Consider the following 24,739-nt stretch of genomic DNA (forward strand, 5'->3'; position numbering starts at 1 on the left):
TGTAATTCAATGTTTCTCTGGATCCACAAGAGAGTCAAGAAACAGTCGGAGCCTGGTTGCAACGTTAGAAAACTTCCTTGCTGGGCCGTGAAGCCGACTGTCCTCTTATCTAGCCCCGGGCCGATATTTTGCAATTTGCATAGACTTTACGACGACAAGCTGGACGTGGACAGCTCGAGGTGGCCGAGACCAGTAGTGGACATATTCCGAAGTCCATAGACGAAGCTCGGAGACTGAATTCTGATGAAGCGCCAAGATGGAATCCTCAATGAGCAAAGACCTCTCTCCGGAGCCGGTTCCTGCCTTAGTGGAAGTTTCAAAACCTGAGCCCTGGGAACCAGTGGCAACTGCGAATCTACACTATCAAGTGAGAGGTGTCAGCCCTAACGCGTCAGCAACGGTGCACCACAGTAGCGGGCCGGCTAGCGTCCTCTGTCTTTAGGGATTCCCACATACCGCCGATTCTATGCACCCATGCCGGGTGTTTTGCCCCTGCAAGATTGTAATTCCAGTGGTCGCTTGCCAGCGCCGTGTTGGTTATGACACTACCTTGCAGGCCTCTACTTGCACAAAGTAAGAGCACACTTGGAACAGTAAAGAGCGGCAGGATGTATCTACAAGGAAGGGCATACGACTGAGTTGGCAGGTCAAAATCCTAATGAGCAAAAGGAAAAAAAAAAAAGACACGAATTAACAACGCACGCATACAAAGCCTGGGGATCAATGCGGTGTCTGCTCGATGCGAAATGTCACGGACCTGGATGACAGCGGTGGTACGTACGCACTACGGGTAAGACAGAGAAAAAGAAAATAGCTGTCAAGGCAAATATCCCGAATCACTTCCATGTAACCCAGTCTTCTCCCTTCTCACCCCCCATTTCAGGATCTTGGCATCACAACAACAACTCATCGGCAGGAGTGCAGCTTCGGCCACGCAGTAATGGCCTTCATCCACGAGTACCCCATACTGCACCCTCTGCAGTGGGTTCACTTTGTGATCACGCTGCTGACCTACTTCTGGACCATCCTCTGCTTCATCGGCATCTATGGGGTCCTCGTCTCCACGCTCCGTCGCGCCCCCCTTGAGATCAGCGAATGCCTGGGCAGCCTCCGGCAGCAGTTGTGCGAAGAGCGCTGGGCGCTGAGGCAGCAGACCCGCGAGCTGCGGGCCAGGATCGCCTCGGCCAGGGCAAAGGGCGAGCGATACCGGGTCGGGGCGGACGTCGTCAACCACCATCACCACCACAACCGGCACGACAGGAGGAGGAGGAGGAGCAGGAGGGGCGACGGCGGCTACTGCAGCGACGAGGCGGACTGCTCGCCGTGCGGCTTGGACGACTGCTGCCCCGGGGAAGGGTCGCTGGAGCTGATGAGACTCACGCTCTCGGAGCACACGCTGACGCTGCACCACTCCCTCCTCAGGGACTGTTGGCGGCAGTTCAAGGAGCTGGAGCGGCCGTTCCTCGTCGCCCCTGCCGTGGTGGCCAAGACCGTCAGGGACGACGACAGGTGGAGTGAGGACGATTTTGTCCAAGTCAAGATCAGGGCCGACGTTGAGGCGCACGGAGAGGCGGGGAGCTTCTCGGGGTGGACCGCAACTTACAGCTGCACCTTTATGCAGCGGATTACCTGGTACCGGGTGAGTTGAGACGACGGGGGGGTGTGGCGTGCTGCTGATTGACTGGTTGATGTCCCGCAGAGGAAAATTACATTCTAACTATGGAGCGACCACATCTATAGACCAAAGACAACGTTCGACACCTGGGTGACAAGCTGCAACGACTGATGATGCAGCGGATGGCCAGAGAGGTCAGCCACATCCGCATGATGGTCAAAGGCCTTGTCCGCCACGAGGCCGTGGAGGTCGAACCGCCCAAGAAGCCGGCCTGCGGCTGCGCCGGGGGCTGTACTCATCAGGTGCAGCTCAAGGTGGAGCAGGTGCACTGCCACAAACTCGCAAGCGAGGAAACCTGCAGTTCGAGCAACAGCAGCAGCAGCAGCAGCAACAATACCAATAAACCGCCAGTGGAGACAAAAAAGTGTGAAGAGCGGAGGGAGAAGAGCGTCGTGTCGGTGCAGAGGTTTCGCGAGGATGAACAGGTTCGCCTTGGCTTGCAACGTCGCATTTCGGAGCGCACGACTCGTCCGTCCGACGGGAGGAGCGGGCGGCAGCGGAGACGGACCTCCTATGTAGTGCAACGTTCGTCCAGTGAGGGGGGCTTGAAGACGGTTCAAGTTGGCCAGTGATAGGTAGGATTCAATATAGTCTTGTTTAACGGTTCGATTGCATTTGAAACAGTCCGTGTGGTAGGCCCTGTCCAGAGCCTCAGAGCCCCAGAATATCGAGAGCAAAAAAAGTAGCTAAATATCTAATGTTGCATGCACATGCTTCAGCATGAGAGACTGGCAATACAGTCGAGACGCTAGGTTAAGAGAGCGGGTGATGAGTGCTATTTTGGTTGCTGGTAATGGAGCCCCTTAGATGTTCCTCTTTGTTTTTTCTTTTTTTTTTTTTTTTCTTGCCCGAGCAGGACATACAAACAACGACTCACAGCGATATCGTTGACGGTATCTTTAGCAACGAGTGCAATTAAACTCAATACCCTGTTGCTGACTCAATAAGAAAAAAACATACCTTGCCCATCAACCAACGTTTCACTAATAGAGGAGTTCGCCAACAACGAATCATCCCATAGTCCAGGACGGGATTTATGTGTCTTGGCAATGCCTGGTCTTGAGATGAAGTCTGGTCTGGTCGGCATCATGACATTGCTGCATCGAGTACCCTAGCCCAAAATCGCAATGTGGGGGTCTCAAAGAGCTTCACGGATGTGATATCTACCGGAAGCCTGACATTCTAGCGTAAGGTAAGGCACAGGATCGATTCGAGCAATTGGGTCGATCGCACAGGGACTTTGGGGTTTTGGTTTGTCGAAGGCTGTGCTCAAAAGCTTGGCCTGGAGGTGCCGAACGGATGGGGGATCCCTAGGCCGATTATAGACTAGATTGAATGGTAGCCCATGGTAACAGGTAGTCGCAGACGAAGAAATGCAGGGCAGGAGGAATGCGATGCAACACCCCAGGATTCATTTCCGGCTAGGTGTGGTTGCTGATTTGAGGCACTCAGCGCTAGGGGCAGAATGGCCGAAACGCCCGGCTGGATCCAGGGATAAGTCTAGTCTACAGTAGTTCTTGTTCTATTCTAAGCACAGAGACTGTGGATCTTCTGATTACCAACTGGGTGTGGGTGGTAAGCTTAGCTAGCCTTGTAGGTAAGGTACGCTGGGAAAGCTTAGCTTGTTAGGCTAAGCTTTTTGTTGATGGCCCATGACCACACGCAGTCTTCAAGAAAGGTTAGAGGACCGAGAGGGGCGAAGAAACATACAAGGGCCGTCACCTATATGGCTCGAATCCCGAGGAGATGTTTAATCCGAATGTAGACGAGACAGTCCTGGCCTTCGTCAATGGAGCGGTAGCCGACCTGGAAGGAAATCCATCAAATTAATCTCGATGTCAGTATCGTATCTGCAATTCTTTTCGCCCCCTTCGTCTCTGATTTCAAGGAATCCAGGACCAACGGATGGGATGGTGCCTGAGCAACAGACATTGTTCGATGGATGGGATACCGCCTCCCGATTGGCCGTGCCAACGCCGTTTAATGACCTCAGCACTGGCCCCTTAGCGACAAGGCCTGCGAACTGACGTGAGACGGCGAGATGCAAGCACACAGGTCTCAAGCTACCGGAGAAATCGACTGACGCCATGGCCATGGGCATGTGCATGCATGCTACACACATTATTAGCGTTCCGTCAGAGAATGCAACTAGGCCGCCATGGAAACAATAATCGAGTGCTCAGTCAGGCCCTCGTCTCTAGCCTCATCTCTGCTGCAAGGGCATCAGTCACCCACAGCGGGACCATGCTCATCGTGCAGCTTGTTCCGTGATCTGGGGAGCCACATTGGTGGGTTATGCTGTCGGTTGAGTGGCAAGGGTCGACGCGTTCCCGGTGCTCGGGTGCAGTGCCATTTTCTGCTTTCCAGGCACACGTTTGAGATGGCTGAGCAAACGGACGACCGCTATATAACCTCAAAGCCTCGTCAGTCCATTTATCTCAAAACCTCTCATAGTCACTCAAACAAGCTCACTCTAGCCAGTCCTCAGACCATCAGCCTTGTGATCATCCAACAAAAACAAAAAAAAAAAAAAAAAAAATCAAAACGAATAAAAGTAAAGAATAACGAAAAACACCGCAAACATGCTCTCCCTCAAGACACTCGCTGTTACCTCGGCCCTGGCTCTCCAGGCTGCCGCCGTCAACATCCGTATTGATGTTGGCAAGAACGGACTCGTCTTCAGCCCTAACTCGACAAACGCTGCCATTGGCGACGTCCTCGAGTTCCACTTCTATGCCCGCAATCACTCGGTGGTTCAGGGCCGCTTCGACCAGCCTGTTCGTCTCTCATCTTGCCGATAACTGGCAATGCTGCCAAGACGTGGGACGTTTGTCAACTAACTTGTCTGGACTTCCACAGTGCGCTCCTTTCCCCAACAACCCATTCTACTCGGGTTTCATCCCTGCCAGCGAGGGCTCCGAGAACGTAAGTGAACCTTTTCTTGCCCTGTGGCTCAAAAACCCTTTTGGCGAGAGAAAAATTTCTGACCATGCCCTTCGGAATCTCCAGGCTACCGTGTTCCAGGTCACCGTCGCCAGCACCGCCCCGGCCGTCTACTACTGCAGTCAGACCCAGCACTGCGCCAGGGGCATGTACGCCGTCATCAACCCGTCGGGCCAGAACACTCTGCAGCAGTACGGCAGCCGCGTGACGACCAACGTCACGGGCATCGACGCGCCCGCCGGCATCAGGGTCCCCAACGGCGGTGTCTACAGCGTCCAGTCCAACCTGCAGACCAGCACCGCCACCTCTGCCACCAGCGCGCCCACCTCGGCCGTCACCACCACCGCCGGCCGTCCCACCATGACCAACAACCCTACTTCCAGCAAGTCTGGCTTTGCCGTCCCGACGCAGGCCCCCGTCGCGGGTGTCGTCGGTGTCGCTATTGCTGCTTTGATGATGGTCTAAGGGAGCAACTTTCGAGGTGAAGCAGAGGAGGGATGGTAGCAAGTGGGGAGACTTCGCATGATCGATGGGCGCAAATTTCCGATTCTTGTATTTTTATTTTTGTCTCGTAGCTACAGTTTATAACTTGCCAATTCAAGATCCAGCATATTTTTACTTTTTTTATTTCCCCTATTAGAAACGAGGCCGTAAGGGGTGGATTCATTCTGGCCAACAGCCAAGGAAGAAAGATTGAGTTGACACGCCAACCGTCGATTAAACCCGGGAACTTGGTTTCAGACGGTTACAGCCCACGTGATGGTAAATGGCCACCGGAACCCCACTACAACTTGCGCTACTCCGCACTCGCTCGTCGGCCTAGGTTCGGCATTCCAACTCCAATTCACTCAACCTTCATCTGTAGCGTCACGCCGCAAAGTATTTGTCGTGCGCAATCGCTTGCAATTGGCATCTCTCCCCCTCGTTGCTATCTTTACCAGGCCAGCGTGATTTTAGTCAACCAAGGTCTTTTTTTTTTTCTTTTTTTTTTTTTTTTTTTTGAAAATCGAAAACCTGGGCTTTGTGCCACCCACCCACCCCAATCCTGGTACGTTGCGCGGTGACCTATGCCGACATCATCGCTTCTCGATCTGTTCTTTGATAGCTTCCACTGCGACCTGTGCCTCCGAGACCGGTCCGGCAAGATTTAATCTCGTCCGACCATGACTGTCTTTCGGCCGCCATTATTAGCGCCCAATCCACGCTCTTTGCGCTTCAACGCAATAAGCCATAGCAAGCATTATTCTATACCCCTCCCAAGACATGGGCGCCGACTTTGCACAGATTGCCACCGAAGGGCGCGGTTTAGTCGACGGTTACCTGCAGCCACGAATCCACTGCTGCCGGCCTGCTTTCAGTTTTCGCATGCGTCCGGAACGCGTCTAGTCTTCCCTGCGGTCTTTGCTGCTGGTCAGAGAAGAAGGGCGAGTGCAGTAGCTTCAGCGACTGTGGAAAATAGTTTGTGCTTCCCGCTTCCCGTTAGCTTTGTCTGTCTCAGAAGCACCCTCGCTCACAAACCATCCTTCTGCGTGCAGTCAACAACGATGCCACGAGCCCTATACAGGAGTACGACCGTCGGGTCAACGAGGGGATATTACGAAACGATGAACATCAGCGAGGTATGTTTGAGAAACGCCGGCCCGCTTTTGTTCGTGACGGAGCGCAAGGCACACAGTCGCTAAACCTCGTCCCCACCGAATCGCAGGAATAATACAGAGCCTTGAACATCTTCACGATGAACTACGAGACTATGAAGCTCCAGCAGTAAAACACCCGTCCCTCGAAGCTCTCAAGGCACCGGCGCAAAAGTCGCTCTTCGGTAGCTTGTTTGGCAGCAAAGGTCCAAAAAAAGCAGCGATAGGCGACATCCCCGCGAACCTACCGCGCGGCTTATACCTCTATGGCGACGTGGGGTCGGGGAAAACGATGTTGATGGACCTGTTTTACGACACTCTGCCGCCGAGTGTCAAGTCCAAGACCCGCATTCACTTTCACAACTTCATGCAGGACGTGCACAAGCGCATGCACAAGATGAAGATGCAGCACGGCAACGACTTGGATGCGGTCCCCTTGATAGCCGCCGATATTGCCGAGCAGGGTAACGTGCTGTGCTTCGACGAGTTCCAGTGCACCGACGTTGCCGACGCCATGATCCTACGCCGCCTGCTTGAGTCCCTGATGTCGCATGGCGTCGTGCTCGTCACTACCAGCAACCGTCATCCGGACGACCTGTACAAGAACGGGGTCCAGCGCGAAAGCTTCATACCCGCCATCGAGTTGCTCAAGAGCAGGCTGCACGTCATCAACCTCGACTCGCCGACCGACTACCGCAAGATTCCACGCCCGCCATCTGGCGTGTACCACACCCCGCTCGACAAACACGCGCAGTCGCACGCCGAGAAGTGGTTTGCCTTCCTGGGTGACCCTTCGGACCCGGGCCATCCCGAGACCCAGACGGTGTGGGGGAGGAAGATCCATGTGCCGCGCGTCAGCGGCCGGTGCGCGTGGTTTACGTTTGACGAGCTGATCGGCCGACCGACGGGCGCGGCCGACTACATCGAGCTGGTTCGGAGTTACGACGCTTTCATCGTCACCGACGTGCCTGGCATGACGTATCGTCAGCGCGATCTGGCCAGACGCTTCATCACCTTTATCGATGCCGTGTACGAGTCGCACGCCAAGCTCGTCCTGACGACGGCAGCGCCGCTGGGCGAGCTCTTTGTGTCGAGGGAGGAGATGAGGGAGTCGCTGGCCGCGAGCCGGAAGAAGGATGCCAAGGACGCCGGCAGGGAGGAACCCGATGACGGCGATATCGAGAGCGCAATGGGGCACATGATGGAGGACCTGGACTCCAATGTTGACAAGCTCAAGAACTCGAACTTGTTCTCGGGAGACGAGGAGGCGTTTGCGTTTGCGCGCGCGCTGTCTCGACTCAGCCATATGGGCAGCAAAGAGTGGGTTGAGAGGGGCATGGGACTTGAGAGTGCTGGCGGGAAGAAGGATAAGGACGATTGGGCCAAGGTGCGGAGCAAGCAGATGGAAGACAGCATGTGATTACGATTGCATGCTTCTTTCTTTTTCTTTTCCTTTTTTCCTTTTTTTTTTTTTTTCGCTTGTATGATGTACGACGATTTGTGCATCGGCTCGACTGTCCGTGTCCCTTTGGCCAGCGGGAACTTCGAGATTCATTTGCATTGGAAGCATGCAGCGCATGGCGTCTTGTTTTTCTCTCATAGCACGTGTTTGTTCCGCCATATACCATTTCAATAGATTTGCTGATATAGTCCGAGGGTTGTGGGTCAATATACATGGGTACATATCCTTGATTTGACCGCATTGCAAAAGATGCGACCCAGCAACTGGGAAACCCCCGTGTCCGGTCTCGAATGCCTAGTAGAATCCTGGCAGAATCACCCATCGTGTCTCGCAGCAGTACTCTTGCCACTCGCGACCGTACTTCTTGTCCATGTACGACCCCAGCTCCGGGATGGAACTGCCGATAAAGACCGACAAGTTGAAAGCAGCGCTCATGGCACCCCAAATCCAACCACCGGCGGCCATGCTGTAGCCAGCGCGCCAGAGCGCATATCCGCCGTAGTTGATGTGCCTCGCGACGCGCCACAGCCCCGTCCGGCAGATCTTTCCCTTGCTCTCGGGGTTCTCCTTGAACTTGAGGCGCTGGATCTCCGACACGGTCTCGAGGTACAGGCCGGTGACGTACAGGGCGGCGCCGACGGCCATGGGGGCCGAGATGCCCTCGATCTGGCCCGGCCAGGCGTCGGCGGCCGAGGTCAGCGACGTCAGGAGCATCATGGAGTTGATGCTGTTGAAGGCGGTGTTGAAGGCCGAGATGATGAGGGAGGCGCGCGGCCCAAACTCCTCGTAGCAGATGGTCGTCAGCCAGAAGCACTGCTTGGCGGCGGCGCCGGCCGCCATGGCCAGCAGCAGCAGCGTCGGGTTGGTCAGGCCCAGGCGGTCGACGGCCGCGATCCCCGTCGTCGTGCGCGGGGCCAGGGCGGCGCCGCACGGGCGCAGGCCGATGCGCGAGAGGACCGGCACGCTCCACTCGCCCGTCAGGAGCTTGTACTGCAGCGGGACGTCGAGCGAGCGCAGACCCAGGAAGACGGCCGTCCCGGCGACGCTTCGGCGTTTGACGCCGCGCTCGACAATTTTTACTGGTTGCTCGTGTGGCATATTGTCGGACGAGAAAAGGAAAGAGGGGTGCGTGTGTGTGTGGTGCTTGACGGGGGTTGGACGACAAGAGCCAGGGGTCGATCCTCTCCAGGACCAAGGGTTTGGTTGGCAACCCAGGTGAGGAATGAAAAGGCTTTGAGGCGAGGGGGGGACGGAAACACTACCTCGGACTTGGAGCTGGAAAAAAAAGTAACACGGACCTCAATGGGGAGCTAGTGACTTTCCGACAGCTGCAGTCTGAATAGTGCGCGGTTTAGATTTGGTCGGGGTTCGGATGAAGCCACTACCCGAATGTCATCGTCATGATTACTTACAGGTTACTTTGGCCTGATTGGGGTACACGCCTTGATTCTGGGGTGCATGGTAAGCTAATCGCAACCTTCCTTGATGGCCATGTCTTTGATTGTAGGGATTTAATGTGTTGTAAAGTCGCATCTGCCCATACAATGGCTATAAACAACCCAACGGTGATCAAAGGAGACCGGGTTATATGTCAAGACGGTCCAGATTTGAGAACAAGATGCCCGTCCATAGGCCTGTTTCCTGGCAAATGGCCCTGCAACAGCGAAGATGGCGCCATTTAGTTTTCTCCAATCTACATCACAGCCTAGACGCAATGCAGCCTTTCAAGGACGCGAGCTGTTATCTCCGACTCAAGAAGCAAGCATCAAGGTACTCTCTCGGAGGCTTGGGGTGATGGACCGGATGAGCTGAGTTTAACAGAAACAAGCCTTTGTAAAAAATTGGAGAATGCCTGTTGCAGCCCTATTCCGGGTTAGGGTCAGGGAGTTGTGCACGGACAGACGCGTTGCTTGACGGGCGCCTAGCAACGGATGGCTGACGTAACGAGTCAGTTATCTGAGATGGCAGGAGTTTCCTGTCTCGGATGCACCGCGGGGATTCGCAGCACCCGATAGTCAGTGAGTGCTTTCCTTACTCGCTGATTGAACTTTGTCCCAACATCATCATCTGACCTTTATCTATTCCTCTCCCAAAACAGTCTTTCTTTGCAAAAAATCATCAATCCCTACTAAGTTCACCACTTGCAAGACAAAATGAAGCCTACCACCTCGGTTCTCGCGTTGCTGCTGCCGGCCATTAGCGCGCGCTTCCTCCAGGAGACGGATGGAGACCATGTGCAGCTGCACCCAGAGGTCGCCGAGGCCGAAAAGTTTCACATCGAACTCGCGCCTGGTGAAACGCGATGGGTTACCGAGGAGGAGAAGTGGGAGCTCCGTCGTGTATGTTTGATTGGCCCCTTGCACGCATCGGCATGAACCGGTGCTGACTTGTTACCTTCGTGTATAGAATGGCCAGCGCTTCTTTGACATCACATCTACCCCCGAACTCGGCAAAACACTGCGATCTCAGTCTCGGCCTGCCGCCGTCTTTCCAACCAAACTGTCGCAGCAAGATGCTGTGAACCCGCTCCTCAAGAAGCTCTCCAAGGAGCCCATGCAGCAACACCTCGAGAAGTTCACCAGCTTCCACACGCGCTACTACAAGTCCGAATACGGCCGTCAGTCATCGCAGTGGCTCCTCTCCGAGGTCAACAAGACAATCGCCGACGCCGATGCACACAAGCATGGTGTGCATGTCCAGCATTTTGAGCACAGCTGGGGCCAGAACTCAGTCATCGCCACCATCCCTGGCAAGAGCAAGTCGACAATCGTGGTCGGAGCTCACCAGGACAGCATTAACCTGTTCCTGCCATCCATCCTCGCCGCCCCGGGTGCAGACGATGATGGATCTGGCACCGTCACGACACTCGAGGCGCTTCGGGTGCTTCTGACCAGCGACGAGCTTGCCCAGGGCAAGCTGGAGAACACGGTCGAGTTCCATTGGTACAGCGCTGAAGAGGGCGGCCTGCTAGGCAGCCAGGCCATTTTCTCGGCGTATGAGAAGCAGAAGCGTGACATCAAGGCGATGCTCCAGCAGGACATGACTGGATTCATCCAGCGAACCATTGATGCTGGCAAGCCCGAGAGCGTGGGTGTTATTGTCGACTATGTCGACCCGGCCCTCACTGAATTCATCAAGACCGTCATCGATGAGTACTGCGACATCCCTTATGTCGAGACCGAGTGCGGATATGCTTGCTCCGACCACGCATCCGCCAGCAAGGCTGGATACCCATCGGCTTTCGTCATTGAGTCCTCTTTTGACCTGTCTGACAACCACATTCACACCACTGACGACAAGATCAAGTACCTGTCCTTTGACCATATGCTCCAGCACGCCAAGATGACGACTGCCTTTGTGTACGAACTCGCCTCGACTGATTTTAAGAAATTGGAGAAGGAGAGCCAAGGCGTGGATGAGTTGTGATTAGGACGCCGGTTATGACACGCTAGGATTCATACCACCGGCCAGAAGGCAGTTTGTATTTGTGCTGTTGTTATTTTGGACTAGAAACATCGGAGAGCGATGACATATAAGAGGATGCCGGAATACAATGGAATTTTCTTTGATTTTAACAGCTTTCGACAGTCTAATTGACACGTCATGAAACGTATGGCTTGGTTTAGGTACGCTGTCGACGATAGGGCACCTCAATTCCCATTGCAAATTCCCATTACTGCCTGCTGCGGTCGGCAAAGCGGCAGATCGGCCGCGTGGCATCGGATCTTAGGTTGGTTTTTAGCGCCGAACCAAGCTTGCCGCATTGCCGGCTCGGGCTAAGATGGGAATCGGCGGAAGATGAATCCACCAGTCTGTCGCTGCCAAAACAAGCTATGCGCAACCAGGCTTGGAATATCCGTCCTCTAATCGCCTGATATCAGGAACTGGGCAATGAGCGTGCAGCCAGTGGCGACCGTCCTGTCTGCGACTTTACGATTCAGTCGACTTTGACGTCATCAGCCTCAACCAAGTATCCATCCAAGCGGCGCCAGAATGGCGTTCGACATCAAAACACAGTGCAGATATGAGAGGTGAGGACGATTTCTATAATTTGTGATAAATCCGGGATTCCTCAGTGACAGAATAGCTGCTGCTCTCTATCCTGTCCACGTCTGTACCTTTTATCTTTGATTGAGTATACCACGTACCTCGTGAAAACAAAAGGTCGTGGCCAATCATCCTGCCAACCCTCCCCGGAATGCAGCCGACTATTTCGTCTCCACCCCATCCTTGGCCCCCCCTGTCCCGCAAGCAAGTCCAGATTCTCGGCCCTCGTCAGTATCTTCAGCCCTGTACATTTTTGCAGGACCCGGTGAGATCATCGGCCCCGCTCTTCCTGTCTCTCATCGGCTAGTACCTTGGGAGCTGACGAGTCCCATCTGGGGCAAAAGAAGCCCAAGCATGGCCACTGTTGTCTGATTCATGGTGCTGATATTAGGTGGATATGTATAGCTCATTTCTTTGTAGGTGACAGCCGCAGAGCCTTGAATCATGTCATACCTCGACTTCTTGTATTCCGTGGGCGACTTTGCGCATCAGCTCTTTGTCGTGTTTCCTTATAGCGCTTATACTATACCACGATCCGGGTCGACTCTCTTACCACCCGACAAAAGAATGAACCTCAAGGCTGCCGAGACAGAGGCGGCTTCGGCGGACAACCGCCCGGAACCTCAGCTCAACTCCGAAAGCAGAAAGTCGCTGCAGCAGGAGGAATCGCACAGGGCTCTCGTATCGACTAAGCCGCCTCCTAAGGGTTTTAGTGACGAGATCTTCCGTTTGTGCACGGCTCCGGAGGACGTGTCGTCGGTGCTGGCTTCCAACCCCGAGACGACGCCAAATGCGGCATGGGAGCAGCTCTACGGCAAGGGCTCGGACTCGGGCCCGGGTGTTACACACGCCATTGTCAACGGGGCGCCGCCGCTAGAAAGGCTGGAGAGGGCGGCTAGGTGTGGGAAATGGGGCGAGAACAGGCCTAGTGATTTGTTCCTCGAGGTGCGTATTGGTCGCTTGGTTGACCGTAAACGCAGTAGTGGATTCCGTATTTAACTGCTCATTGTTGGAAGTGAACCAGATGTACCATGATGCATTGGCGACTCTCGATGAGGACCCGAGTCAAGGAGTAGTTAGCCCGTCACTCATGGGCAGCAACGGCGTTATGCCGCTCACAATCATCTCTACGTATGTCAGTACACCAGATCGCATCGTTGACGCCAACTAACCATGCGGCAGCATACCCGACATCGTGCGGCATATGGCGAACCTCATCGTCGCCGCCGAGCATGACGTTTTCATTGCAACCAACTTTTGGCAGAATAGCGAAGCATCCAAATATATCACCGAAGCTATCAGGGAGCTCTCCAGGCGGGCCGAGGGGCGTGACGACAAGGTTGTGGTCAAGATAATGTACGACCGCGGCTCGGTGCGGCAAGTCTTTGACCAACATCACATCGTCCCGGAGAAGGATTACGCAGGAAAGGCAGTGTGTCTTCCGAAAGCCAGCGAAATTCCAAACGTCGACTTGGAGGTCATGAATTACCACAACCCGCTGCTGGGAACGTTCCATGCCAAGTACATGGTCGTGGACAGGAGGATTGCCCTCTTGCAGAGTAACAATATCCAGGACAATGATAATCTTGAGATGATGGTGCATCTGGAGGGACCGATCGTCGATTCCATCTATGACATGGCACTGCTGAGCTGGAGCAAGGCTTTGACGCCGCCACTGCCGACTGCGGACAAACCGGCAGCGATGGAGACTCCCCGATGCTTCGATAGCCAGGGCGGCACAGAGGAGGGGGAGGAGGAGGAGGCGGAGGCGGCACAAAACGGATACAACCACAGCACACCAGACGAACCATACCCCGAACACACGACGAGCGACCCGCACTACGACGCCACCATATCCGCCGAGGTGCGCCGGGTCCAGGCATCGGTGACGCCGCTGCCGGGCGAGTCGCGGCGCGCGGCGGTCACGAAGCACCTCAACCACACGACGAACCGGGGCTTCACCCCGCCGGCGGAGCACCTCGTTCCGGATAGCGTCGTGGGCGAGGACCCGGAGAAGATCATGACGCCGTACGTCAAGCACCAGCCGCACCAGCCGTTCCCCATGGCCCTGGTGAACCGCCCGCCGTACGGGCCGCCCAAGAACCACGACGTCAAGAACCCCCAAAACGCGGCGTGGCTGGCCGCCCTCCGCTGCGCGACGCGGTCCGTCTTCATACATAGGTGGTTGAGTTGAAAATCATGGTTTTATCACGGCGAATAGAGCTCTATGCTGATGGTAAGAAAAAAAAAAGGGCGAGCTCCTTCCAATGCAGGGCGGCCACAACGAAATGATAGCGCACCGGCTCCACACGGCGCTCTCGGACGAGGCGCGGCCTCGGCTGCACTACCACTGGTACGTGGCCAAGGACGCGACGGCGCCGCTGCACCAGGGCAAGCGGCAGCGGTCGTGCCACATCAAGCTGCTGGTCGCCGACTGGCAGGTAGCCGTGGTCGGCAGCGGCAACCAAGACACGCAAAGCTGGTGCCACAGCCAGGAGGTGAACGTGCTCCTGGACCTGCCGGGAGAGATCGCGGAGCAGTGGAGGGAAGCGCTCGAGGTCCGCAATCAGAACACGGGATTGTACGGGGCCGGGAGCAATGAGGACGGGGTCTGGAAGGACTCGGAGGGCAGGGAGGCGGACGGCGCGATCGGGATCGATCCGGGCAAGTTTAGCTGGGGAAAGGGGATTGTGGGGGCGGTCAAGAGGTTGAAGGGGACGGGGGGCTTTTGAGAAGAGTTTAATAAGGATCCTTGGGAAGAACCAAGACAATCATGTTTAGCGAATTAATTGTTAGATACTTTTGGCTCAGTTATGGCACTGTGTGTGATTAAATTATTATTCACTAGAAACAAAAGCTTTACTAGACAAGCCCAGTAGCAACAACAGCCAGTGCCACCGCGAGCCAGGTCTTCCATCCCACCCGTCGAGTAACGGCGTCACTCCTCCTGTTCTTTTCGTCATAGCAACGAAAGTACGGCTTGTATTCACTGCCCAGATGGTCACTATCTGCTTGAGGCAGTACACCCTGGGCCCGCAGCCTCTCGAAGGGTGTACAGCTGAGGGGGTAGTCGGTCCACGGGTCCCCGATCAGGGCGAAACTCAACGTGACACTCGGACGGGATGTCGCGTTGGTGTTGTCGTCTGGGTTTCGATCTTCCAAGAAGGATTTCCTTTTTTTCGGGTTGCGTTTCCACACAGTTCAGCAAAGGTTCTTTTTCTTTTTGGCGACCAAAAAACCAATCAAACATGCTGTGTCCAACTTACATGAAATCCATGTGCACATTTCCTTGGACATCAGCCCGCTGCATTGTCGTGTTGGGCCATCGCCATATCCTCTTGCCGTCCTTGAACTCGGATGGAAGGTCGAACCCGTTTGATCTCAGAGTGATGTTCACCAGCCCCGAGGCGCCAGACAAGGCGACGGGGGACGTCATGGCCACGCTTTCTATGGCATCGTCCAATGAATAGAACGGAACATGGAGGGTTTTGAGTTTGTCAAACGGGACGTTGAGGTGCGTTCTGTTGTTTCTGACGTCCATCCGCTCCGCCTCCAGCGTTCCTTTGAGCGACGACCCTCGCTCCACGCCCGCATCGCCGGAGCAGAGGAGCACTTGTCCGTACTTTAAACCGTCGTCTCCACTGTCGCTGCCCTGGAATACGACCGTGACGCCCGGGTCGGTCCCGTCGACCCTCAGGGTGTCCAAGTTGTTCCAGGCAAAGTTGATGCGTCGAACGTTGGGCAGCGAGTTGGTATGGATGCTCACTACAGACTTGACGCCTGGCTGACGAGCACTCGCGTCCATCGGGCGGCCGAAAAGGTTGTCGAGCGAGGTCAAAGCGGTCCGGTCAATGTGCACCGAATTATTGTCTCCGTCCCGGCCGGGATTGAACCCCTGCAGCCCGTCGATGGTGAGGTTGGACAGTTCCGGTGCGTAGATGCTCAGCGCGCCCAGGCGCCTCAAGCCCTTGACGTTGAAGGTGCGCAGGCTTCTCGAGCTGATAGTCACGCCCTCGTCGACGGACTCAAGGTTCGGCAGGGACAGCTCGACGAGGTGGTCGGCGCCAAAGTACACGTTCAACCCCCCGGCGCGTCTGAGGGTTGTGCTGTGGAACCTCAGTTCCGTCTCGGGGGTCGGGGCGGTGCATGGGACTTCGCCGCACCCGCGGCCTCCGATGGAGATTTCTTTGGCCTCCTCGATTCCGTCCAAAGAGATGTCACGGGTGCCGTTGAGCGCGCCAGAGCTGAACCGCAGCGTCTGGACGACCCTGCATCCCCTCAGCCGGCTCAGTTGTTCGATCGAGGTGACGTTGTGAGACCTCCGGTCGCATAGCGTCTGAGCCGAGACTGTTGATCCATCCAAGGGGTGTGGTTGTGGTTAGGGATCCATAGCGGAGGTGGACCGCTGGAAATTCATGGCTGACTCACTGATTGTGACAGGGCTCAGTAGGGCGACCAGTAAGAAACGCACGGCTGGGCAGCACGAAAGCATGGCAAACTTTGGGGGCCACCGGCGATGGCGTAGATGATGGCGTTTGCTACAGCGGTGCACAGATTGAACAAGGCGCGATGCCAGCCCGTTTTATTGTGCAGCAAAGCAAGTGACAAACAATTGCCTTACCCAACACGAAATCTCGCTTCGGCATGTTTTTGTCGCTTGTTGAATCCTGCAGCCTGGGCGACTGGGGTTCACGAGGAATTGATTTGGCGTAGGGGGCCGCGATGGAGCATACGACGTACTACTGTCTTGTGGTTGATTAATCGAAAGCTGACTGGCGAATACCCGGCTGTTTCTCTCGTGTTCAAAATTCAGTACATGACGAGATTCTTCTTTACGATCTTTCACGGGGACATACTTTGGCTTGGAGCTCTGCATAAAAAAAAAACAAAAAAATAAAAAAAAAAAAAAACATAATCTGCGTTGCAAACACGGCGCGTCAGATTTAGTATTTAGTGCATAAGCTCGCTTATCAACAACACATGTTGTTGCAGTAGATAGATCTTGGCATCACATGACCAGATGAGCTTAGTCAGCGCTGTGCACACCATAAAAGCGCTGCCACGCTCGTTAGCCTAAATAGCGCACCCTACCTGAATACATGGCTCTCCTACCACTTATATAAACTGCACGTATACGTTCGTATGCGTTAATTATAAACCCGGTACAGCTGTAAACTATAAAAATCTCTACTTTACGCAAATTGCAATTATATATTAACACGAATAACGTTTATTCTATTTCTCTTTCTCTTTTTACCGCACACCATATTTACAACCGAAAAACTCCAAAAATCGCCAGCAACGTTTAATTTACGCGCCCAATAGCTTAAATAGTTTAAAACGTACCGTTAAAATACCGAAATATTGCGCATTTGGAAATTGGTTAATCCAAACAAATAAACCGACGAAAAATTCCCAATATTTGAAAAATTTACCGAAAACGTTACAAAATCGTTTAAACGTTCCCGATTCGACAATTACCATATAAACCTACGAATTTGGGACTTTAACCCGCCTAAAATTAAACGTAAAATAAACCAAATCGCCAAATCGCTTGCAAATATAAATAAATTTATTTTTAAAAGTTTAAAAGAATTTATTATATTTAGCAATTTTACGCTTTCCGAAATAAAACGCGCGGTAAATAAAGCACGCGAAACGTAGGAATTACAGGAAAATTATATAAACGAATAATTCCGAAAAATTAATATTTTCCTGCAATGGGTTACAAAAAATATAAATTTAACGTATTTTAATACGGCGTTTTTTACCGTTTAACGCAACGGTTGGAACACGTTTAAAGGGACAATTAAAACGTTTTAGGAGAAATTCGCATTTTTTTTAACGTACGTTAAAAAGCAGGTTATTAAAAATTACAAAATAACCCTGGTTTTAATTCGTATAATAAATAATAAAACGAATTGGTTTAAAATTTACGATTTAACCTACGAAAAAGCCCGGAATTATAAAATAACCGATTTTAAAAGGGATTTAACAATTAAAAATTTTATCGAAACAGGAAAACGTTTTTAACCCTTTTAAATTATAAACGTTCGGAACGAATTAAATAAACCGGATTATACGATTACTTTTAAATATATTTTTAAATGGGTTAAAAGCGTTTTTTACGACAATACTACCGACCTTTTAATAAAAGGTGGCCGCAATTTCGCTAAATTTTATACAATATTTGGCGGATCCGTTAAAAAATAAAATAAAAATTTAAACCACGTTTTTAACAGGGGTGAAAATAGGGGAAATATACGGAACAAATATTTTTGTAATTATAATTATTTTTAATTACCAAATTTATGCGAAAAATTGGTGTACGTAATAATAGGAAAAAACCCCAAAATCCGTATACGTGGCCCCTATTTAACCGAAAATCGCAAAAAAATTTGCGCCGAATTTAAAAAGGACCGTTGGTCCTTTATCCGCGAATTGCTAATTTAAAAAGGTATAATTACCGAATTAGGATTTACCACGAACGGAGGGACGAAAAAAGCACCGCAATCTAAAAAATAGGGGGGGCCGCCCATTATTTCGGCGGTTTACCTAACCATTTTTACCGAACCCGACGATTTTATATGCTTTTAAATATATTACGATAAAGGAATTAACGCATTTACGTTTATAAACACCTTTTATAACCTATATTACAATAATATTTTATTCGATAATTGCTGTTTTATGTATTTGGTAAACGTTAAGGAACGTTTAAACCCGGGTTTTATCCGTAAATTTACAAATACGGATCCGTAATTCGTTATATGCGGTATTTAACAATTTAAAATTACCGCGTTTGGTACGCGTATTATATAAAACGTATTTAACGGAGGACGAACGTTAAAATTCGTTAACGTAACGTACGTACCCAATTTTTACGTTAATATCGTATTAAAAGCGCGTTTAAAGGATAAAAACGTATGGTATAACGGCTGGGATTACATTTTGCGCCTGGGGAATATAAAGGATAATTTGGTATTATATGGTTTACAACGACGTAATAACGTAATTTTCCTATAATATAAACCTATTTACTATTTGCACGTTACCCCTACCGTACAAATATTTTTTGCAGGTATTATTTTTTTAACGGCCATAAACGGTTGGATAAAATTTATTAGGATTCCATAAAAAAATTCCACGGGAATATACGACGAAAAAAAAAATAGTTCGTTAATTTGGTATTGGAAAGCCGGCCATTTGGGTCCGGAAGCGTTTAAAGCGTTGGTCCACCGGGTTAAAAATGTAAAAATTAAAGGACCAAAAATATTGGAGTGCGAAACGTGCGTTTAAATATATAATAAAGCAATGGTATCGAAGCGCTTAAAAGGCGAATTATATAAATTTTACTATATAATACACCTAAATCTTTTTTATTTTAAAGAATTAAGCATTGGTATACGGTATTTGTTATTATTAAAAAACGAATATTCGGGGCGTTTAACGATTATTCCGTTTACCGGAAAAACGAAGGCAAAATTCGTGTTAACAATATTCGGTTTCGAATAGTGGGTAACGCGCCAATACGGCCTATAAATTGCGAAGTTTTTCCATAATAACGAACCTATTTTAATAGCGTATACGGGATATATTTTTTACTAAAAATATTGCAAAAAACTTGGGATTAAAATAGAAACGCTTCCCTTTAATATATATAAGCCGAACGGTTAAATAAAGCGTTCGGGACAGGAGGTAATTGTGCGCGCGCTCAAAATGCGTTTGGTAGCCAATTTACCTACCTTTATTTGGCTAAAAATAATTATAGCCGCAAATTATTTCATTAATATAAATCCATTAATAAACCGGAAAAGTTTTAGCCCGAACGAAATCCTATTAATATAATTTAGGGGGTTTTTTAGGTGGTATATACCTGCATTATTTATTATATTAAATAAAAACCTGCGCCCAAATTGGTTTGGTACGTACGTATATAGGTGTAAAATTTACGTATTAAACCCGGTAAAAACGAAATTAAAAGATAAGGTAATATTTAAAACGAACCTTAAAGCGCACGTGGGATATTTGGTTGGATATAAATCCTTTAAAATATATTATATTTGGGTACCTTTTTTCAATAGGATTATCATTTTACGCAACGTCCGATTCGACGAAACACGTTTTTACCAAAGATTAAAAAAGGAAAAAATAAAAACCGGTAAATTTAATAACGAATACGAGTTTTTAATAAACCGGATTTACGAACCAATATTGGAATTTCTGGGGGACGGAATAATCGAACGTTTGGGTTTATTACGGAATAAACCATTGCTCGTACCTAATCCAGGCGTTCCTATTTTTAATTAAAGGTTAAATAACGTATTAATACTATAAAAACGGAGCGCGGAAACACTTACGGAATACTATAATATGCATTTCCGCGAACAAATCGCAAAAAACGATATTTTTAAAGGTTTGGGCGGACCGATCCCAGGTAAAACGGTTAATTAACTGGAACCGCTTGGGATATAAATGGTTGACGAACCAGTAAAATATACGTTAATAGTACCAACGTATTTAAAAATTTTAAAGGATAATATAATAACGCCTAAAACGGGAAAAAATTACGTATTCGGTATACGCATATTAAATAATAACGGATTTCCACCGCGTACGCCCACGGACCTTGTAAAGGAACCGGGTGCACCGAGATTGGTAAAAAATACCCGAACGGTGGGACCAATCGTTATTAATAACGAATCGGCGCGGGAATACCCTACGTTTAACCGTTTTTTCGTCGGGGGTAATATACCGGAACCGCAATCCGAACCACCGAACTTGACGAATATTACCGTTATATCCGCACGACCCCCAAATATTACGCCCGCGCCGGTACCTTAAACCAACGTTTAAACGCGCACAATAAAGTTTAAACGTTTTTCGAAAACGCCCCGATTTACCATAAAAACTTTAAAGGTAAATATAATGGGATAACGCCAACGCGGTAAAGGAAACATAACCCGTGGAAAGCGCGGGGGCAATAATAATAATACGAATTTTGCAAACGCGATTATCCCAAAGGGAAAAAACGTGGTATACGGAAATAATAATATCCATTTAAAATAAATATATACCAAGGACCGGATATTCGTTCCAAATTTTTAATTATAATTAGCGTTTTTATTAACGTTTTTACCTAATTAATAAAGCACGTTGGAAAACGGTAATTATAACCACAAAATACTACACGAAATTATCGCGGCGGTAATATAATAGAAAAAACCGGATAAAAAGGTTAAACCGCATAAAAACGACCTTATATTTGTGAACATGGCTAGCGCAGGGCTAATTATATTAGCTACCCTGCATTATCTTATAACGGCTAGCACGGGCTAATTTTATTAGTCACCCTGCATCGAATAAATAAATAAATAACAAATAAAATATATACGCGTTTATACACACAAAGCTTTATATATCACGTCTTTGTTCATAGTTTCAACAACAAAACAAATACGTCATATTTAATCTAGCTTAGTGGTATAATGCACGTACCATAATCTATATCATATATACATTGAAGTGCGTGGGTTCGAATCCCGTTGTGGTCGCAGATTTTCTGTGCATGCATAAGCACAATAGGCCGTTAGGCTCAATGGGCCGTTAGGCTCAATAGGTCGGCAGGTTAGTCACATGAATAAGGCCAAATCATATGACGTGACCCCGCATTCCGGACATCCGGATCGAAGATCTGCACCTACGGATTCGAACACGTAATTCATAACTCAGCCTTAGATTCATTACCTTCATAACCTTCATCGATTCAACGATTCAACGAATCGATTGTGCAACAACAATATATCATCTCTATTACCCGCTAGCAGACGGTTATCTGCCATTTCAACGTTCCATCAACCTTATACGTGATCCACTTTTCCCCGCGTTCAAAATTAAGCTTATTTTATCTCGTAACCTCCTCACAATATTTGCGCTTAAAACCTGGAAAAAACTTATAGCGCACCCGGATAAAAAGCAGTTTTTCAAAGCAACGAAAACGGAGTGGATAAATTTCGAAAAAAAAAAGACATGGGAAATAACCCCTCGGTCGAACTGCACCATAAAACCCGTACCGCTTATATGGGTATTTACGTATAAATTCGACAAAAACGGTTACCTCGAACGCTATAAAACACGGTTCGTAGCAAAGGGTGATTAATAAACGCCTAACACGTTTAAAAACACCTACGCGGCGATATTAACAACACGCAATTTCAGGCTAACACTAGCCCTAATAGCGTATTTCGACCTCGAAACGATCCAAATCAATATAAACAACGTTTTCCTCAACGCAACGCTCAACATAAATAAACCAATATTCTGCACCGCACTAAAAAGGTTTAGGAAAAAAAATATTATATTTAAATTACGAAAAACGTTTTACGGTATAAGGGAATTACCCAAATTTTGGTACGAAAAGCTCCTAAAAACGCTACAAAATTTGGGATTTAAACCAATTGGTAATAAATTATGCATATACGTATTTATACAAAACAGGGTTATCGTAATTTTTTTCGTAAACGATATAATCGTGTTATATACCGCAAAACACGCCAAAAACGGTAAAACGGTTATCGACGGCCTAAAGGCTAAATACGAATTACGGGAGGGGCAACTCTCTTAATTCCTTAGGATACGCGTACTGCGAAATAAAAAACAACGCACAGCGATTTTATTACACGATTCGTATATCGAAAAAATCGCCATACGTTTTAAACTTATAAAAAGCTTAAAATACCCGCCAACGCCATTACCAAAAAATCTTATAATAAAATACGAAAGGACCGCAATTCCAAACGAGGTTAAAATTTACCAGGAAATAATAAGGTTTATTTTATATACCGCAATTATATTTAAACCGGACGTTACGCACGCAGTATTAATATTTTTTAAATTTTTTACCAATCCTAATCCTTTTTACAAACGCTTAACCAAAAAAATATTACTTTATTTATATAGTACGAAGTTTTTAGGAATTAAATACGGAACGAACGACCAAAATTAGCACTTTATATTCGCAAATAACGCATTTTTCGGCGACGATCTAAATACGAGGAGGTTTTCAAAAAAATACGTAATAATACTATTCGGAGGAGCTATTAATTAAAGGGCGGTAAAACAAACCACGGTAACGACGTTTACAATAAAAGTAAAATTACACGCATTATCGAAAGCGGCCAAAAAAACTATAATTTTAAAGCGGATTTTCAAAAAAATATAGTTAAATTTAAACCAACCCTGGAATCTATATTGCGATAACAAATAAACGATTCGCTTAATCGTTAATAAAAATTTTCGTATTAATACCAGCCTGCGCTATATAAATATATAAAATATATAATTTAAATAGGAGCACGCCAAAAAAAATTTCCACGTTATTTACCTGGAAATAAAATTTATACCTGCAAACGGATTTATTAAATCGTTATCGATCCCCAAATTCGAGCATTTTAAAGCATTTTTAAACTTTTATAACGTTTAGCAAAATTTAAAAAAGAGCTCGGAAACACGGTAAGGAATATAATATTAAATAACGCGTGTTAAACCTATTAAAAAAAAAAAAAAAAACAACGATAAAAAGTAACGAATATATAAAATAACGAATATTTAAGGCCGAAACCCACCCACAAAAAAACCTAATAGCCGGCGCCAGCGCTATTAGGAAATAATATAAAATAAATACCCGTAATAGGTTAACCATTAAAAATCGCACCCATTACCGCCGGTACGCCACCCATAATAACTAACCCCGATCCTATTTAAACACCACGAAATAACGTTTTTTTTGCGCCTTACGGCGCAAAAAAAACACCAAAAACCCTTTTTACGGGTTTTAACGCAGGAATATTTTTCGCTTAAAAAATTGCCAATTTTTTCGTTTGGGATTCGGTCCAATCCCGGAAATAATACGTAACCACGTTCCGAAAAAATTGGATTTTTTTAACGGGGGTACGCGGTAATATAAAAAACGCCTGGCCCAAATCGCGCGCGGCGCGTTTAAAAAATCCCCTAATTGGAAAAAAAAGGCAGGTATATTTATTTCGGTAATTTTAATAACGCGGTAAACGCGTTCCCCGAATACGGGAACGTACGCCGGGTTAATTAACGTATAAACCGGTCGCAATTCCGGATAAATACGTTTTCGCACACCCGAAATATAGCACCGGGCGATTTACAAAATCGTTTGGGCGAATACGACGGGGACGAAAACGACGCGATTACGGTATATACGTTAATTCGCGATATTTATAAATAAACGTTTTAAAATAGGGGAGGTATTTACGGAACGGACGGGGCGGTCGTCGCTATCCTCCTTTTTTTTATTTTCCTCCTCCTTTTCCTCCGTTTCCTCCCTTTTTTTCCTCCTGCTTATATTTTTTAATTTTTATATATATAATTAATATTATTTTACGTTTTTAAATACGGTTTAAAAATAATTTACGGGGTTTTTAACGCCGCGCGCATTTTTAATACGCCCGGAAACGGCCTTAAAGGCGGCGGTTTGGGTAGGCGCGGGGGCGGGTTCGGTAACGGTAAAGGTAACGGCGGGGGCGGGCGCAGGGTCGGTAAAACCCCTAATTATTAATATTTTAACAATAATTTTTTCGGTTTGCGTTTCGGAAATTACCGTTTCGGCGGAAATAGCGGCGGGGACCGTATCGGTAACCGTAAAAATAAAAACGGCGCCGGTAACGACGGTAAAAAAAATTTATATTTTACCGTTAATTTAACATTATAAAACAGGTTACGATATAAATTATACCCGTTAGTTTTTAATTTCCCGCTGGGAAAATTAAAAGGCGCGCTGCAATTGCAGCGTTTCGGCGGTATTAATTCGTTTATATATATATAAGGAGCGCGTTAATTAAATCGTACGTTCGGAAATTCGTTAAAACGCAAATAAGGATTTACAATTATACGCGCCTTTCGGCGCGACCAAATCGATTCCCATTAATGGGAATAAAAAAAAACATTATA

The 24,739-nt window shown here is 48.6% G+C and overlaps 6 protein-coding genes across 6 annotated transcripts; 4 read left to right on the top strand and 2 right to left on the bottom strand.

Annotated features, from left to right (window-relative positions):
• Positions 1 to 739: 739 nt before the first annotated feature.
• PpBr36_04864 (uncharacterized protein) lies at positions 740 to 2,247 on the top strand (the record flags this gene model as incomplete). Its single annotated transcript, XM_029892022.1, has 3 exons — positions 740 to 790; positions 884 to 1,639; positions 1,741 to 2,247. 3 exons carry the CDS (start codon positions 740 to 742, stop codon positions 2,245 to 2,247), a joined length of 1,314 nt encoding a protein of 437 aa, XP_029749729.1.
• Positions 2,248 to 4,257: 2,010 nt separating this feature from the next.
• PpBr36_04865 (uncharacterized protein) lies at positions 4,258 to 7,672 on the top strand (the record flags this gene model as incomplete). The annotated part of the gene is made up of 5 exons (XM_029892023.1): positions 4,258 to 4,452; positions 4,535 to 4,600; positions 4,685 to 5,035; positions 6,102 to 6,237; positions 6,324 to 7,672. The coding sequence occupies 5 exons, from the start codon at positions 4,258 to 4,260 to the stop codon at positions 7,670 to 7,672; spliced, it is 2,097 nt and encodes a 698-aa protein (XP_029749730.1).
• A 336-nt stretch (positions 7,673 to 8,008) lies between these two features.
• Positions 8,009 to 8,812, bottom strand: PpBr36_04866 (uncharacterized protein; the record flags this gene model as incomplete). Its single annotated transcript, XM_029892024.1, has 1 exon — positions 8,009 to 8,812. The coding sequence occupies one exon, from the start codon at positions 8,810 to 8,812 to the stop codon at positions 8,009 to 8,011; it is 804 nt and encodes a 267-aa protein (XP_029749731.1).
• A 1,055-nt stretch (positions 8,813 to 9,867) lies between these two features.
• Positions 9,868 to 11,140, top strand: PpBr36_04867 (uncharacterized protein; the record flags this gene model as incomplete). Its single annotated transcript, XM_029892025.1, has 2 exons — positions 9,868 to 10,053; positions 10,121 to 11,140. 2 exons carry the CDS (start codon positions 9,868 to 9,870, stop codon positions 11,138 to 11,140), a joined length of 1,206 nt encoding a protein of 401 aa, XP_029749732.1.
• Positions 11,141 to 12,205: 1,065 nt separating this feature from the next.
• PpBr36_04868 (uncharacterized protein) lies at positions 12,206 to 14,493 on the top strand (the record flags this gene model as incomplete). The annotated part of the gene is made up of 4 exons (XM_029892026.1): positions 12,206 to 12,706; positions 12,786 to 12,892; positions 12,944 to 13,950; positions 14,003 to 14,493. 4 exons carry the CDS (start codon positions 12,206 to 12,208, stop codon positions 14,491 to 14,493), a joined length of 2,106 nt encoding a protein of 701 aa, XP_029749733.1.
• A 130-nt stretch (positions 14,494 to 14,623) lies between these two features.
• On the bottom strand, positions 14,624 to 16,253 carry PpBr36_04869 (uncharacterized protein; the record flags this gene model as incomplete). Its single annotated transcript, XM_029892027.1, has 3 exons — positions 14,624 to 14,933; positions 15,028 to 16,108; positions 16,190 to 16,253. 3 exons carry the CDS (start codon positions 16,251 to 16,253, stop codon positions 14,624 to 14,626), a joined length of 1,455 nt encoding a protein of 484 aa, XP_029749734.1.
• Between the last annotated feature and the right edge of the window lie 8,486 nt (positions 16,254 to 24,739).

This window comes from Pyricularia pennisetigena, chromosome 6 (genome assembly GCF_004337985.1).
Source record: "Pyricularia pennisetigena strain Br36 chromosome 6, whole genome shotgun sequence".
NCBI classification, from domain to species: domain Eukaryota; kingdom Fungi; phylum Ascomycota; class Sordariomycetes; order Magnaporthales; family Pyriculariaceae; genus Pyricularia; species Pyricularia pennisetigena.